Source organism: Lygodium microphyllum, chromosome 10, assembly GCF_053477565.2.
Source record: "Lygodium microphyllum isolate KBCC chromosome 10, Lygodium_microphyllum_v1.1.10, whole genome shotgun sequence".
Lineage (NCBI taxonomy): Eukaryota > Viridiplantae > Streptophyta > Polypodiopsida > Schizaeales > Lygodiaceae > Lygodium > Lygodium microphyllum.
The window spans coordinates 65,335,069-65,352,436 of record NC_141144.1 but is presented as its reverse complement, the minus strand read 5'-3'; the positions used below and the strand labels follow the sequence as shown (position 1 = coordinate 65,352,436).

At 39.9% G+C, this 17,368-nt stretch overlaps 1 protein-coding gene across 1 annotated transcript; it reads right to left on the bottom strand.

Annotated features, from left to right (window-relative positions):
* Positions 1–3,383: 3,383 nt before the first annotated feature.
* LOC148030103 (uncharacterized) lies at positions 3,384–11,807 on the bottom strand. The gene is made up of 2 exons (XM_087686364.1): positions 10,399–11,807; positions 3,384–4,315 (listed from the first exon to the last, which is right to left on the bottom strand). Exons 1-2 carry the CDS (start codon positions 11,321–11,323, stop codon positions 3,915–3,917), a joined length of 1,326 nt encoding a protein of 441 aa, XP_087542490.1. The 5' UTR covers positions 11,324–11,807; the 3' UTR covers positions 3,384–3,914.
* Between the last annotated feature and the right edge of the window lie 5,561 nt (positions 11,808–17,368).

Genomic DNA, 17,368 nt, shown 5'->3' with positions numbered 1-17,368 from the left:
ACAAATGAACTTTACAAATTATGTAAGCCCTTCAAATTGTGGTGGCCTTTGAGTGACTGGATCGGGTCATCAACCCAAAGGTCCACGTTTTTTTTTCCTTGCATTTATTTCTTGTTGCATCCTATATCTTATTGCATCATCCCTTTCTACAGTTCTTTTGAATATTAGTGCATATTAATCCTCCAATTGAAAGTTAATATCTCTCTTTCTCTTGGTACGTCCTGCACCTGCATCCTGTAAAGAAAAATATATGCCAATTTTAACATTACACAATTACACCCCTTTGATTAATAGTAAGCTAAGGAGTCGATGCCAATTTTCTGATCAATAGCAAGAACGTCTAAATATATGGGAGCAACATCAATCCAGCAACATGCAGTTAAATCTGGATCGGCTCAAATCACACCATTACACCCCTTTGATTCACTATATATGTGTTCTTTTTTACCCAGTTGGATCTTGTCTCTTTCTCTTGATTTCAGTCATGATAGATCCTAATCAACCCCTAATCTGCCTGTAATCTTAGCTTTTAATCTACCTCTAAGCAACATCCATTCTTATCTTTTGTTCTATCCAAAATATTCTCTCTCTCTCTCTCTCTCTCTCTCTCTCTCTCTCTCTCTCTCTCTCTCTCTCTCTCTCTCTCTCTCTCTCTCTCTCAAAATAAGAATGGATCAAAGATATTTAAACACATTTATACAGAAGCTTGGCTAGTGGAGAACAATATCATCTTATCTTCTACCCTAATTTACTCTCTATCACTTATTTTCTTAGTTTATCTCACACCGTCCTCTCTCTTCCCCCTCCCTTCACCCTCTTTCCCTCTCTCTCTCTCTCTCGCCCCTCTCACTCTTTATGAATTAACACTTAAGGATTAAACAACAACTATGAAGAATAATAACATCACAGAGATTTAAAAATTAAAGATACCTCCATTATCACTTGATTGCTTGTAGTATAGACTGTTGAAGAGGAAGATATCTTATAGCACAGTACTGAAGAGGAAGATTGCTTGTAGTAGGGTAGAGATTGTTGTAGATAGAGATTACTTGATTTCAGGAAATGCTATCAACACCACTCCTGAGATTGCTTGTAGCAGGGTAGAGAGAGTTGTAGATAGTACTGAGTGTTGCTTCAAAAGAATTCGTATGCAAGAAACCATATTCTGGAGGGAATGAGAAGAGTACACAAAATTTCAGACAAAACTAGAGCTTTGAGAGGGAATGAAGAAATGCCTAGAAATAAGCATATACTTGTCCAAAAACAATAAAAATTTACAAGGAAACTCTCGAGTCAAAAATGTGTCTATGGGTAAAAAATAAACTTAAAATATGATGTGTACGTCATTTTATATCGTTTTTTAACTTCGGCCATTTTAATAACCAATAATGAGAATGATTCTAATATATTTTCATGTTGAAAAGTCATGAGGACATTAAAGAGTTGTATATTAAATGATTGGCTCCGTTTTTACAGAAAATAGAATTGTATTTTTTTAGTTATGAGGATTTTGAGAAAAAGTGACCTTATCTTACAGTTTGAGAATAAAATAATAGGTGAAATCTATTGAAAATACAAAAACGAGATTTGCTTGATTGTAGAAGATCTCTTATTCTAATATTATTTTGGAATCTCTTTTTAGAGAGAGAGAGAGAGAGAGAGGTGAGAGAAACCCCTTAAGGGGCAAAAAAGAGAGTCTATATTTCTCCTAATGTCAAGATGTTGAGGATACCATGGACTCCAAGAAATCCCTATCCAACCTTGTTAAGGATGTAGGTTCATATTTAGCACCCATGCATTTACTTGAGGTCATTAAAGAGGGAGACACAAAGCCAAATAGCTCTTCGAGTTGCAAGTAATCCAATAAAGAGATCCTACCCAATATATACTTATTGTACCTTCGCCATCCACAAGTGAATCCTCAATTGAAGATAATGATGGCTTTGATAAAAGGCCAACCAAACTAGCATATGCAAATAGTGAGTACCACATTGCCAAGTCCCATCTTTTGGGGTTACAAGCAAGAGGCGCATCTCCACTTAAGCCAAATGTGGCATTCTTGGTGGACATTACATAACCCTTTACATTCTAATTTATTGGCAATTAGTCCATAGAAAGTTTGGAATGAGTAAGTTGACCACATATTTTTTCCAAGTCATATAAAGAGGGATCATCTTTAAAAATAGATTGTCAAAATTGTGTTTTGTTCCTCCTCTCGTCCTCTTCTTTGTGGGGTGTCATTTCAACAATATGGATCATGATTTATGTTATTCCTTACATCTTTCTTCAATCCAAAAGGAGAAGGGTTGTTATAATAATGTGAAGTTCAAGCATCATACCAAAAAGCATTCCATTTTGTCTAAGCCCTTCTATTTAAGCTAGTATAGCCACTAAACCCTTTAAAAGCCCCTAAAGCATTTGTATCCCTTGAAAGGAAACTAGCATAAGCATGTTGCAAGGAGGCCTACCAAAAGTGAGAGCATGAGCTTGTTGTGTGTGAATCTTTGTATATATTCCTAGTTACAAAACCCATTTATATGCTATCCAAAGGCCCCAACAATATAGCGCCCATTTTTTCAATTCTACCATCAAGATTATGATGTCCTTAAATCTCCCTTCATAGGGCAAGTAGAAATATGGCTTTACATCACAAATAATTCCCATGTTTTCCCCATTATTTCCCCCATATTATTCATTACGTGTTGTATTCTCATCATTCATTTCCTTGTTTTGCTTCAATTGTTCTTTCATTCCTCTTCTTATTCTCATCTTACTTTATTACTTTGCAAAAGAACCAAAGTTTCATCCATTTGTTTTGGTCCAAAGGTCTTCTTTACACATGTATTTTCCCATCATATAATAATCTATTTCGAATGAAGGCAAGCCAAGAAGCTTTGCCATGTACGCATATTTTGTTGGTTGTTCCAAGCACTCCTTTAACGAGATCCAAAGATTAATTATGGTCCTGCACCGAGCAATGAGGGATGGAAATGCAACATACAAGAATATCACTTGGTCCTACCAAAAATGTGGAACTTAAAAATAGTATGGACATAAAAGGAGAAATGGATACTATAACACATAATAAGACCGCTACATTCAATAGCAAGATCATTACATGTAAGAATTATGATTGCAAACCATCCAAGGTAGAACCCAAAACCTTAAACATATCACTATAGATCTCACAAAGAGCCAAATATTGCCACTTAAGATTCTAAAGACTACTCTAAATTAGCATTATTTGACTTTCACTTAATAAGGGGCATTAATGCCTCTATCTTACCTTTATGCCAGGAGTACTTTGTGAAGCTTTGACTATGATTGAAGTGATTAACCATAAGTTATTTCAAAGTTGATAAATAGGAACATTGATTGCTCGATAAGGTTTGATGCAAACGTACAAATGGTAATGCTTTGTTCTTTAGTTTTGAATGTGAACGCTTGGTCAATTAGCACACTTGTCGCTCTAAGTCTAGAGCTCTGCCCTACAAGAGATGATAAGAGTATCCATGATGTAAAGATACACGGGAATACTTACAACAAAAAATTTGGGTAGGGACATGGTGGAAAGAAGGGGGGAGAGGCAGTTATTAGGCCGAGGAATGCACTCAGGCGGCAAATGGGTGGGTGCCATGGCTGCACACAAGGAGGGGGTGGTACCGTGGGGAGGGGTTAGAGGGGACATAGAGCACATTAAGGGACATGTAAAAGGGGTTCTAATGTTGTTCGTGATATTCTAAGTATGTATGTTGGGGGGGAGGGGGGAAATCAGGCCCAATGCTTTCCCTTGAAGTGAGAGAAGAGATTCTTATATGTGGGTGGGTGGTGAAGGGTTTTTATAGTGTAGAAAGGGAAGGGGGTCGGGACGGGACGGGGCGGGGCGGGGCGGGGGTTTCTTTGTGAGAGTTATTTTAAGAGTGCTTGTCGGAGGAGGCCAGGCTGAGGATGGCGCTAGAGAGGTTGTTGATGGCAGCGATGAGGCCGGCGATGCCCTCGCGGCTGATCTCGGCCTTGGTCTTCTCGATGTGGAGCTTCCGCTCCTCCACGCCCAGCAGGTCCCGATGCCGCCGGTCCTTCTTCTCCTCGCACGCCAGCAGCGTCTGCGTCAGCTCGGTGGTGCTCTGCGCCACCGCGGGCCCCAGCCCCAGCCCCACGCCCCCGCTGTGGCCCCCACCACCCGGGCCCGCGCCCCCGTAATGATGATGATAATACTGCTGCTGCTGCTGCTGCTCCCCCCCTCCCACCTTCTGCCTCTTCGCTGGCGATGGCGGTATCTCGCTCCCTTCGCTCTCCGAGCTCTCTGACGCCTCTCCTGCACCACCACCACCAGAAAATCCTTTCTCAAAATCTTTTTTTCAATAAAAACAATGAAACTATAAATCTTTTCGGGGGGGGGGGGGGGGAAAGAAAAAAGAACACTCGAATCTGTACTAGGTTTTTTTTCCTTCTCTTTTTCCGCTTTGCGTAGGTCCTTCCAACCTCTTTGTAGCTAAATGAATGCGAAAGAAAACATTTTACAACCGTATTACCGGGACTAACCATGGAAGGATAAAACTTTTCGGAAAAGAAAAACTGGAATTTGTACTGGATTTTTTGGCCTTGCGTACTTCCTACCCACCTTAACTAAATAAATCAAAAGCAAACTAGGTCGTTCATAGCCTTTCTTGGCTGAGTGCCACAAATGTTACCCAAAAAGAAAGAAACATTCTTCAAAGCAAATGAATGGCGGTTTTTGCTTAGATTTTGCAAGTGTCTTGATCAAACTATAAGTTAGAACAATCCCAAGGTACCTTAGAAGGCATCCAAAGTGGAGAGAGAGAGAGAGAAAATATATATATAGGAAACAAAAAGAAAGTAGATAGAGAAGATATTATTCTCTTGCATGAAGAGGGTGGAGCTCATCCCCAAAAGAATGAGGTAAGTGTTAATAAAATTGCAAAATTTGGGTAAAACTAACATCTACATTTCCAAGAGGAGGCTTCAAAACTAACAAACTTGATCTAACTTTAGTTATGCTTTTGTCAAATGCCCAAGCTTATGAGATAACCTACAATTTTCTTCATGGTTTTTGTATCAGTTTTCAATAATCGTTTTCATGGACACAAAGGAGGCAAGGTGCTATTACTATGCCAGAGAGGTCCGATTGTGTGATAGATTGCAGAAAAGAACATCCCTTGGGGGACTAGCATTGCAATTTCTAAGAAAAGGAACACATGGAGAATCTTACTTATGTGTCCATTTGTGACTTGTCAAAAAAGTGTCACATCTATGAGGTCACAAGTGCAACTTACTCCAAAAGTGTACTTTTACAATTGTGCGTAAGGTTTGAAAGCAAATATTTCATATTGGACTCTTTCTTTCAATTCCTCAAGGTATTACCTAGGTATCTACTCATATCATCAAATCTAAAAAGATATGTCAAAATGTGATCCTCCTTTTAAAAATGCATCTTTTTCATTAGGTGTACTAGAAGTGGGTGGCTCCTTCAGCCTAGTTTGGTGCCTCCATGGGTAAAGGCAAGGATCCAACTCATGGATGCCACAACAATTCACAAAATCCGCATTAAGCTAAACTTTTGAACAAGGGCCCTAAAAATCTTCATAGTGCGCAAATTGTGATGTAATTTTTCTCATTGAAAGTGTGAAATTTACTTCAAGTTTGATCTTGCCTATAAAGTGAAGGCCTTTTGATTATGGCATATGCGTTTTTAATACTTACAAGAGCCAACTACATGCATAGTTGAGCTTAATTTTAAAGGGTTTGAAAAACATGTGTCTCAAGCATACCACTACCACCCCAGCCTATGGCACCTACTATACAAATGAATTTCGCGTCAACAATCCATTTTTGCAAGTCAAAGATGAACTCAAGCTTGCTTTCCACCTTTCCACACCCACCTAGGGGATACTCATCACCATGTAGATCTAGGCCAACATCATTCTCCACATACATTTTCACCCACGTAGACCAAATAGTGACAAAGTGCAATACTTAGCCCTACGAGAACTTTTTCCTAGCATCATTGTTGAGGCTACTAACACATGAAATTGCCTCCCCTTAAAGGAGGTCTCCCTTACCTAAGAGTAGACTACTAGCCATACTATACCATAACTTAATGTTGTCTATTGGTTGAATCATGTTCAAGAACATTCATAGAAGGTTTCTACTTTACCTTTTTCAGAATCAATCAAGTCTAACATAGTTGCCTAGTAAATCATTGAAAAACATATCTAACTTTCCAAATCATCGATTTCTTACCTCATGCAAACTACAAGCCACGAGCACACAAGTGTCACAATTACCTTAATGGGCACTCCATATAACAAAAGTAAGCCATGTGAAGGTGAAATTTAAAGCACATTTTTCAACATCTTTGCAATAGCCCTAGATAAACTAGAGGAATCAAGTTATAAGGCATTTTGACATTTCCCTTGAAAGCATTGCATATACTACTTTACAGAATGAATATTTTCTTACATTTTAAAAAATATATATGAAAATGTGTATCAGTAAAGCCTTCACATCTAATGCACAATTCTAGCTACACCAAAAATCATCTATATACATGATCAATATGTAAGCTCAAGTCCCACATGCATTCATTAGTCATAGAAAACAAAACACAACTCAAAACAATTGAACAATATAATTTCTTAAGTGTCACTTAACTAGAAACGAGTTAAGTGACACTTTCAAGCTTTAATGAGGAGATATAGGGACTAATTCTACAAAATAATTTCTAAAACCTTGTGTCATGAACCATATCACAAACCTCTAAGTAGAGTAAACGCTAAACAAGACTAGCTACTACTAAAGGTGTATGGTTGTATAGCTTGATGAAAGAAACAAGTTAAGTGACACTTTCAAGTTTTAGTGAGAAGATATAGGGACTAGTTCTACAAAATAATTTCTAAAACCCTGTGTCATGAACCATACTAGTTGGATCAAGAGCTAGAGACGAACATTCTTGCAAGCATAGAAATGTGTTTACCATCAACTAGCATCTTGCATGACAACTCTTGCAATATCATGCATCTTTTGCAAGCATCATGATACAATCATAGAGCTTTGTTATTTTCCTATGTACAACCCCTTTCTCAATAAGGAATAAGGTTTTCATAAGGAGTTACTTCTCTCCTTCCAAAGCATTAACTGCATGAAGTATTAGATCCTACATATGTGGAAATAATCGACTTCTTGATAATGATTTGACCTTGGTCTTGATGAAAGAGTTTATCATCCAATCTCACATGCAAGTACGGTCAGCTACTATTGAGCAATCAAAACAAGTACCAATGACTTGACCTCTAAGATATTCGGCACCCTCTGATACACTAGTTCTCATGTGAACCCATCAAATAGTTTCAAGATAAGGGGAGGCCAAATATGCTTATGCCAAAAGCATGATTACTATAGTCATGGATAAGTGCAAGCAAACTCCTATTACAAGCCAAGCCAAACCCATATGCCTACCTTATTCAATCATGTAGAAAGATATTACATAGGTGGTGTGTGGTAATCTTAAGAATTGATCCATCTTTTCACATCATAAACTTGGTCATGTGATGGATCATTATATCTCCTACCCACATAAGATTGAAGATTTTCTCCTAGACCTATCACATCATCATGTAATTAGAAGAGTATACAACCATCTTAGACGATAAGGCTTTATATGGAAAAGGGGATTTGTGGAACCACCATCTCAACCTACAAAAGACATCCAATTAGTACTCTCTTGTGATGGTAGAAATAGTGTAACCGCCCAAAGTTGGTACCACAAATTTATGGATTAACTTTTGTTGCATGTTGCAAACTTTAAAACCTCGATCATATTGACAATGGATAAGTTGATTGGGCTTGGGTGAAGCCAATTCATATCAAACCTCTCATTTGAAAGAAGATATGATACTATGGAAAGGACAACAAATTGATCAATCTTGACTCACATCTCATGAGGACAAACCTTGAAACAAGATTTGCAACCATAGCTCTACATGGGTTGAAGTGTCTAAAGTTAGCAGCCTTATAACAATTCATCCATGCATAACTACACCTTCACACTATTAATTCGATTCTAGGCTACATAAAAGCATCTTTAACAAACTCATATTTGTAATGTTGGATCCACATGTAATAACCACTAAAACCACTAGGAAAATAGTATTTAATATGGTAGACTGGAGGACCAAAGGCCATGAAGAAAAGGGTTGTTGCAATCAAGTAGTACATCTCCTATCAATTGGTTCAAAAACTACAAGAGATGTGAAGATCATAGAATAACTTGTACTTTACATATTAAAGCAAGTTCTTTAGGCTACAAACATATACAAGAGTTGAACCCCACAACCACTATTTGGACTTACTAAAATCCCACATCAACCACACTAATGATAAGAAGTTATTTTGAGAAGCATTATTTTACTCAGCCCCCAAAATCTTTTCTAGTCCAACCAAGTTATGGCGATGGCCAATGAGAAAGGGCCACTTCTAATACTTTCACTACTTCACTTAGACTAGTGGTCTCCCCTCATCTCCATGCTCATCCAGTATTACAACCTAAATAACAATCCCAAATTCATCATCTCAATGGTAGGCATCTTACCCTTGCCATTGGCTCCAATCTCAACAACATTGTCTCGACTCTTGTGTTATCAACATTTGGCCCATGTCATCGATACTTTGTCTTCTCCCTACTAACACACCCCCCCCCCCCCCCCCCCTTTGGCCCTTGTCACTGATACTTTGTCTTCTCCCTAACACACCTCCTAGCATTGGCTCGACTCTCAACATTTGGCCCATGTCATTGATACTTTTTCTTCTCCCTAACACACCCCCCTTTCTTGGATCCCCCCATGCTTGTCCTTACAACACAAAGTGCAACACATGGAAAGATAATAGCATGGGAGAGATCATGTCTTGCATGAAACATGGTGGACATGTGAGGGTTAGTGAGTATTTAGGTTAATCAAAATTTGGTACAATCTTACAAGTCCCGTCACTTCTTTCTACTAGATTTTGTCAAGTGACTTCTACACTATCAATGGCTCAAAAGCCATAAAAGCTTCCATTATGCTCAAGTAGCTGAAAGATGACCAATGGAGAGAGAGAGAGATACAAAGAGACTTGTTAGCTTACTTCGTCTTGCCAACTATGATACAACAAACACTTGTGCCCAATGTGACCATGGTAGGGGGCAAGCTTTTGCCTTGTTAAGTGCCAATAATCTCAAGAGGTAAATCATGGCTACCTTACCTTCTCAAGTCACTCATGTGATTGTAGGGAAGAAAAAACAAATAGTGCTATATGTGGTGGCAATAACTCTCATCTTCTTCCTGGTCTATTCACCAGCCAAGATTCAAAGGTGTTGAAGGGGATCTACTATGACCTTGAAGATTCAAAGGTGTTTAAGGGGTTCTACTATGAATTTAGGACTTTGTGAGAGAACCATTGGCTTTTGCTTTTCGTATACCTCGTATCTGAGGAGGCCATATTTTTAAGGCAAGCTTGTTTAGGCAAGTCTTAGGCTCATGACATGCCCAAGTTGCCTTGACTTGACTTAATCAATCAACCTTAACCTAGGTGGGGATGGATACTATACACCTCTCACTTTGTCAATCACAAAAACTTTGAGAAATTGACAAAGTACCCTAAAGAAGAGAGGTTACGGACTTTACTTTGCCAAGTTGACAACATACGACGAACACAAAATGGATGGGCCACATTTATATTTATATATATATATATATATATATAATCATAATCGTTTATATCTACCAAATGATGTTATGATCAAGTGAGTTCCATCGCCAGTCGAGAACGTATTGTGCGTGTGATGGGACCAACGCAAGACTGCGCCGCTACCCGCCGCACAAGGTAAAAACCTACGTGTGGCGGAGTTCAGAGTGGCATGTAGCTAGCTTGCTTCTCTAGACTTCCCGCTTTAAATTGCAAAAAGCGCACATTAAGTATGTTGCTACTTCAAGAGCATAAAATGTGTGATGATGATGATGTATCGCCAATACTGAATCGCGAGCACAGGACAGACGAGGACCGTCAGGGCGCTAAGGCGAGTACATGACACTCCAGCCTTTCCGGTATTTCTAAGCCCCATCCCATCTAGTCCAGTTCGTGTATCTGAGTTGAATGTGTGGGAAAAGTGCGACTACGGTCCCTTCTAGAATGCTCTGCATGCATGGCTCTGTCTCTCAGGCGCACCGCACTGGATTGATTCGAAGCAACTGGGATCCATCATTTGGGGAATATATATGTATATCTTATTAAGCATGGCAGAGAGCCAACAATCGAGGGTTCCTACGGACAGTACAATTCTGCAAATGTGAACCATCAAAAACAGTGTGCTTGAGTAGAGAGAGAGAGAAGAGAGTATATTACCTGCGCCAGGGTGATGGTGGATCGGGGGGTGGTGCATGTGATGCTGAGGGAGGTGATGATGAGAGGAGGTGCTGGGAAGGCTGCTTTGAGCTGCAGGAACCAGAGATGGATGAGGAAGGGGAGGTACCATTGTCGTAGGTTTGTCTTGCAGAGAGACACTCTGCTGCTGCTGCTGCTGCTGTTGAAGGAGCAGCTGTTGCTGCTGTGGTTGGGAGAGGGGATGCTCTTGCTGCTGCTGCATTAGCTGAGAATTAGAAGGCAATGGATGCAGAGGAACAGGTAGCTGTTGTAGCTGCTGCTGCTGAGAAGTACCACTCGTAGTAGCAATAGCAGTAGGAGAAGTAATCAGCCGAGGAGGGTAGCGCTTGTCTACAACCTCGTGTAGGGCCTCGTACACCTGGGACACTAGATTGGACGGCAAGCCCCTCTCCTTGCGCTCGTGCTTCTCTAAGACCCAGTAAGATTGCAGAGCCTGTCCTCCGCCCTGACTAGTACTAGTACTGCTCCCCTCTCCAGCTCCCTGTAGCTGTTGTTGCTGCTGCTGATTCTGAGCCACCCTCATTTCATAATCCCTCACCTTCTTGTAGTCCCTTAACAAGTTGTCCCACTTGTCATTGCACTGATTCTGATTCCTGTGGCAGCCATGCCTCCAGCAGTAGTTCTCGATCCACTTCCATCTCAGCTCTGCGGTCCTGTTCCTCTCTCTGTCTCCCCCCTTGAGCCTCCTCTCGTCGTCCATCTTCTTGGCTGCTATGAGCACCACTGTCTCGTGCAATGTCCAGTTGCCCTTGCGATACTCTCTCATGCCCCCTACATCCCCTGCTCCCCCTGCAGCTGCGCCTCCTCCTCCTCCTGCTGCTGCTGCTGCTGCTGCTGCCCCTGTGTCCTGCGCTGCGACAAGAGCTGAACTGCTGGGCTCTGCCATCACCACAAGAGCATCTCCTCTGTCTACGCGCTGCTGCACAAACCTCACTCGAGCGACAGTGCCATAAGAGACTGAGCTGCAACTCAGGACCTGGCTTCACGCTCTGCTGAAGTGCCAGGGAGGGTCGCCCGTGACGTGACACGAGGCCGTTCCTCCATCCTCAGGACATCAGAGAGAAACAGAGAGAGAGAGAGAGAGAAGGAGAGGAAGAAGAAACCTGATGAAGGGATAGAGACTCAGAGAAACGGCCAACCTGTGAGCTTTCAAAAGGAAAAGGTTGGCCAAGACCACAGTCCTGCTGCGGCAGCTTGGGGCAGGAGCTGGTGTGGCAGCAGGCAAACGCACTTCAAATTTTGAAGTACAAATACAAATTGGAGGCAGGGGAAAAGAAAACAATTAAGGAAGGGGGCGGGGGAGCTCGAATGATATTGCAGGCCAGGGGTGGTCAATGGAGTTAAGTGGGCAGCAAAAGACGAAAGGAAGGGGCGGGGGACTGAGGAGACACGCAGAGAGAGAGAGAGAGGGGGGGGGGCGGAGGGGGGGGAGTGTGTGCTAGGCCTAAGGTGGGGTGAAAATACCCGAGAGAGAGAGAGAGAGAGAGAGAGAGAGATTAGCAGTCGCCAGACTGCACAGCCTAGGCCTGTAACCGTCCCCTCCCAGTCATGCTTACCCTTTAGCCTGCCTCGGTCCTCCCCCTAAGCCCAGATTTGACCGCGGTCAAACAGTCCTCTTTACACCATCAGCCTTTTTGGCCATGGTAAAGATGTTTGCCAGACAAAGGTTGCCAAATTTTTTCCCTCCCCTCCCCTCCCCCTTCCCTTACACCCCCCTTAAAGCTGTTTCCTTATGAATGGCCACTCATGGTCACCCCCTGCCAATCTGCAGAAAAATAAGAATATGACCAAGCACCCTGCAGTTAAGGCCAAAGTGTTTTTATCATTCATGCCTTAAAACTTACAATGTGTGACAACAACAGATTCCCACCCACACATCCACAAGAAATTGGTGGGAGTTAAAAATTCTCATATAATGTTCCCCTTCTAGAGACTAGCCTAGTTGCTTCCCATTTTACACTCTTCCCCTTACATTGACAAGCTTAAAGGAGGTGCCAACATCCAAACACCTCCTTTTCTTTTGGTCTCATGTGTGATGCATCTATCTCTCTCATGGGTTGCTTTGGCCAAGGTTGCACAATCATCGGTCATAAAGACCTTGCTCTCAATCAATCAAATGCAAATGCTACAACCCACACAAGCCCCCGGAAAAAAGTTCACCAGTTTGAGAATCTTGATACTCAAAGCAATACAATCACAGGAAATATTGGCCAAGTTATTATACACCTCATGCATGATTGGCACAAATCTCATTGCACCCAAACAAGTGATAACATGGATTGTCCATCTTAATCTACAAATGCATAATCCTTATCAAGGAACAACTTGCCTAGAAGTCCATTTTCAACACTTTTGCACTATAGCCCCCAATCACAAATAACTAACTTAACTACTTTGACCGAGATTTTGGCTTGTAGACTGTGAGGCAATAAGCTATAAAATACAAAGAAAAAACTTTTTAAAGCCAATATTATAGTTATATTCACTTTTGGAGAACCTAAAAAATAGTTATTCAAACTGGAGTAAAAGCATAAAGTAGAAGGGTTTTCTACTTGGCTTTCTAGGTGAAGTCAATGTAATTATTGCCCCACACTTGATACTAAGCACATCCTCACATGTGAAGGATGGCTTACACATCAATGCTAAATCTGTTAAGATTAAAGCAATAAAATGTGCACATGATGGCTCAAATATTGAGACCAATACACCTTAGGCTTTTGGAATGTCAATCATTTGTGATATGATAGGCACAAACATTTACTAACTTTTACAGTTGAAGAGTACCATAAAATAAAATAACTCAAAGAGAAATCATCCTACTTCAAGAACACCATATGAACAATCATGGCTTTAGTGTAAAGCACTCCACAAAACCCCTGGAACTCCCACAGTACAGGAAAGCTTTTTTCCAATTTCAATGTAGCAACAATTACAAAAAACATCCCATAATTCCTTGATCTTTGAGAAAGAAAAGTTTAAGTTGATGTAATAGTTTTTCCTTGCATATTTATCTCCTTATAGCTCTGTGTGTGTGTGTGTATGTGTGCGGCGGTGTGCGTGCGCGCGTACACACACACACACACACACACACACACACACACACACACACACACACACACACACACACACACACACACACACACACACACACACACACACACACACACACACACACACACACACACACACACACACACACACACACACACACACACACACACACACACACACACACACACACACACACACACACACACACACACACACACACACACACACACACACACACACACACACACAACCAAAGAGATTTAAAATGTCAAAGGAGAGACAGATGAAAGCAAGATGAAAGCAAACAACTTCATGTGGAACAACTAGAGATATAAATGTTTGGAAAAGTTATTACAATTGGGACAACATGATATATTTATAGATCAAAGTCCCTCGACAAAACCTTCATAAAGCCAAGGAAAAGAAGCTGCTAGGTTTCTTTTGGCTATACTATTGAATTATTTATAAAAGGCTATAAGAACAAAAAGGTTGTTGCATGTTTGTCTATATTGACTAAGGTATGGATGTCTATAAACATGAACATGCTAACAAGAAGAAATAAAGAAAAGAAAAATAACAAATTTAGATATACAATTATTGTGTGTATATGCATATGATATATACACATAGACACCTTTGTGTGTATGTACTTGCATATGTTTGTATGAACATACATGCAAGTAGGCATGCATGCATGTGCATGTGTGCATGTGTGGGTGAGTGTGCATGTGTGCACATACACCCACACCACCATACATTTATATGTACATGGTTTTCCATTTGAACAAAATACCTTAATGTACACATGCATGAGATGCAAATGCACACACACCTATATATAGGGGATTACCAAAACATCAATAGAGTGAATGAAAGCAAGTGAGGAAAACAACAAGATGCTTGAGAATATTTTCAATGGGGAGATGATAGTTTACATTTTTTAAATCTTGACCATTTGATTCTTTTAAAACCCAAAAAGGAAGAAAAAGAGCAACATCTCAATTCAGAGGGTACAAGCCTACTTGTATTGAGTATTACACTATAAAATGTTAATGTGCAAGGATACTCTACACACATACATGTTTTACTTATATTGAATGCTTTGTCTTTTTTAGCAATGCTTAGGCACTATGGTAATAGCAACATCATATAAATTGCTCTATATTTAGCAAGAACACAATACCATCTTAGTTTATTTGTACACTTTAGAAGAAGCTTGTTTGATGAGAAGTGCATCGGTCATTAGGTCCAAATTAATAGCAAGATAAATTATGTGGATGCCAAAACAAATTGAAAAAAAAATTCCAAGAGTTGGCTAAGTCATAGAGCTAAAGAACTAAAATGTAGCAAGTATGTCATCATCAATTTTTTTATGTAAGCTTTGCAAACCATTCCTTGCTATGTTCACTTGTGAATCCAAATTTGGCGAATCACAAGAAATGTAGAAACTTCGATAACTTAAAAGGCCTCAACAGATATAGATGGGATTAAACTAAACCATAGCTACTTCATGAGAGATTTAATCCAAATAGCCAAAGTAGACATCAAATATTGGCAACACAAGTCAAAAGGATTTCTTAAGTAGTGTGCTCCAAAATATGTGTAAGAGCTATCTAAAACCCATAAGAAAGTTTTTTTTTTAATGGGAAGCCTCTACTTTGTGGACAGGGGAAGATTTCAAAGAGGGAGAAAAATTTTGAATTATATGGACCTTAGCATTTACAATTAGGGTGCAGTATGAAGCATTTACAATTAGGTGTAGTATTCCACAAAAAATCATGAAATCAGGTAGTTTAATTCCATAAAAGACCTCTAGATATTATTGCTAAATTTAGCTATGAACATCTCTTAGTAACTATTCCTGGGTTTATCAATTCAAGAGATTTCCACTTTGAATGTTATCTATAAAAACCCAAAACACCTTAAACAATTACCTACTTTGGTGCAATTTGGAATATGCCTAGAGTTATAACAATTTGTCTTCTTGTTATTATGGTGGGTCTATCATTCGATAGCAAAGATGAGAATGGATCAATGTGCTACTAAGTTTATGTTTCTCAACTACAAAAACCATTGATGGAGAAATATCTATTTTGCTAATAATGAAGAGGCTAACATGATGAAATTTGTGATAAACCATAAGCTAAAAGACCAAGACATTAGCGATGAATAATTCTCAAAGACCACTCGCTTGAATAAAGATTAACTACTAAAGGATGGAATGCCAAGTTAAGTAAAATTGTAAAAGAACCCAAATATACATTATTGAACACTTTTGAGGTGATCCACTTGATTGGCCACTTACATCCTTTATCATCATCATGTAAATGCAAAAAAGGACCATTGCATTCTTTTCAAGCATTGACTCAAAAAAGTGCTCTAGCCTTTTTAGAAGAGTCATGGCTTTCCTTTGATAGAGATATGCAAGGAAATGAGTGGCATCACTTGGATGTAACCTCATGGCTCATGGTTTCCATTTTTCATCTAATGGAAGGAAAGCTTACACTTGGAGCTAGTCATAATCTTCCAAATTAATGGATTGTGCCCACCTCTTTTCTCCAATTGTGCCTTACCAACAATAGAGCTAGAGTCATATTGATAAGTTGTCTATGATAGAATATGTGACTCACCTTTAATGGTCGTGCCATTAAAGGAAGAGCCATCTAACTTCGAGGTTTGAACTTATGCTATACAATAGCTTTGAGGTTTGGACTTACCTTCTGTGTAGAAATTACATGGCATAGTGGATAGAATCTGAGCAAGGAGTAGAGAACACACAACAAATATGAGAAGAACAAAGACTAATTTAATTTCAAATGAACTAATACAAAGATGGCTTTGTCCACCCATACGCTTCCACTGTCAAGCTTAGATGGTGATCTAGATAGATGATAGGCAAAGAGCTTAAGGGTAGCTAGAAGAACTCTAACTCTATGCTCACACATGGCTTCTCCTTTATGATGGGGGCCTTACAACTTAGAGCACCATAGATCATTGGTGGCACCTTACGACAATGGGACATTGAACATATCTAACACCCCCCCCTCAATGTCCACCCGTAGGTGAACTACATTCTCGGCCCAACACCAAGTCTCTAAAGATGAATTTGAAGGAGATTCTTCGTAAGAGCTTTGGTGAAGATATTAGCTCCATTCTCCTCCATTGGATAGTAGACCACCAACTCTATTATCCAATCTTGATCAAGTTATGCACATAGTGATACTAGATCTCTGTGTGTTTGGTGCATGTTGAAAAATTGGATCTTTGGCAATGATGATGCAACTTTGATTGTCACATCTTAGCACTATTGGATCTTCATCTCGTACTTCCATATGCCATAGGATCCTCCTTAACTATACCACTTCACATGCATCAAAGCAAGTTGCCTTGTACTCTACTGCAGTAGAAGACAATGCCACAGTTGGTTGCTTCTTGTTTATCTAAGATAATTTTCTTGAACCTAAAGACATAATACACAGAAATAGATTTTCTAGAATCTTATCACTTGCCCAATCAAAGTCATAGTTCCCATAATAGCACTTTCGAAACTATATGTGATACCATGGTCAAGAGTTCCCTTCAAGTATTTGAGCACTCGCATCCCAACTTTCCAATGACTTTCTTGTGGTTTGTTTGAGAACCTACTCAAAACACCAACGACAAAATTGATATCTATCATGGTCTTACACAAATAGATGAGGCTACCAACCAATCTTCTACATCTCCCGATGTCTGAAAATGCTAATGTTTCCTCAATGGATAACGTCACATTGATCTCCATAGGTATAGATATCTTCTTTCACTCAATATAATTCCACATTGACCTCCATAGGTATAGCTATTGCCTTACACTCGATCATGCCAAATGCTTTTAAGATCT

Coding starts and splice junctions, on each gene's coding strand:
- LOC148030103 (XM_087686364.1), bottom strand. CDS start 11,323: ATGGCAGAGCCCAGCAGTTCAGCTCTTGTCGCAGCGCAGGACACAGGG. Junction 4,316..10,398: donor CCACCATCACCCTGGCGCAG/GTAATATACTCT, acceptor GTGGTGGTGCAG/GAGAGGCGTCAGAGAGCTCG.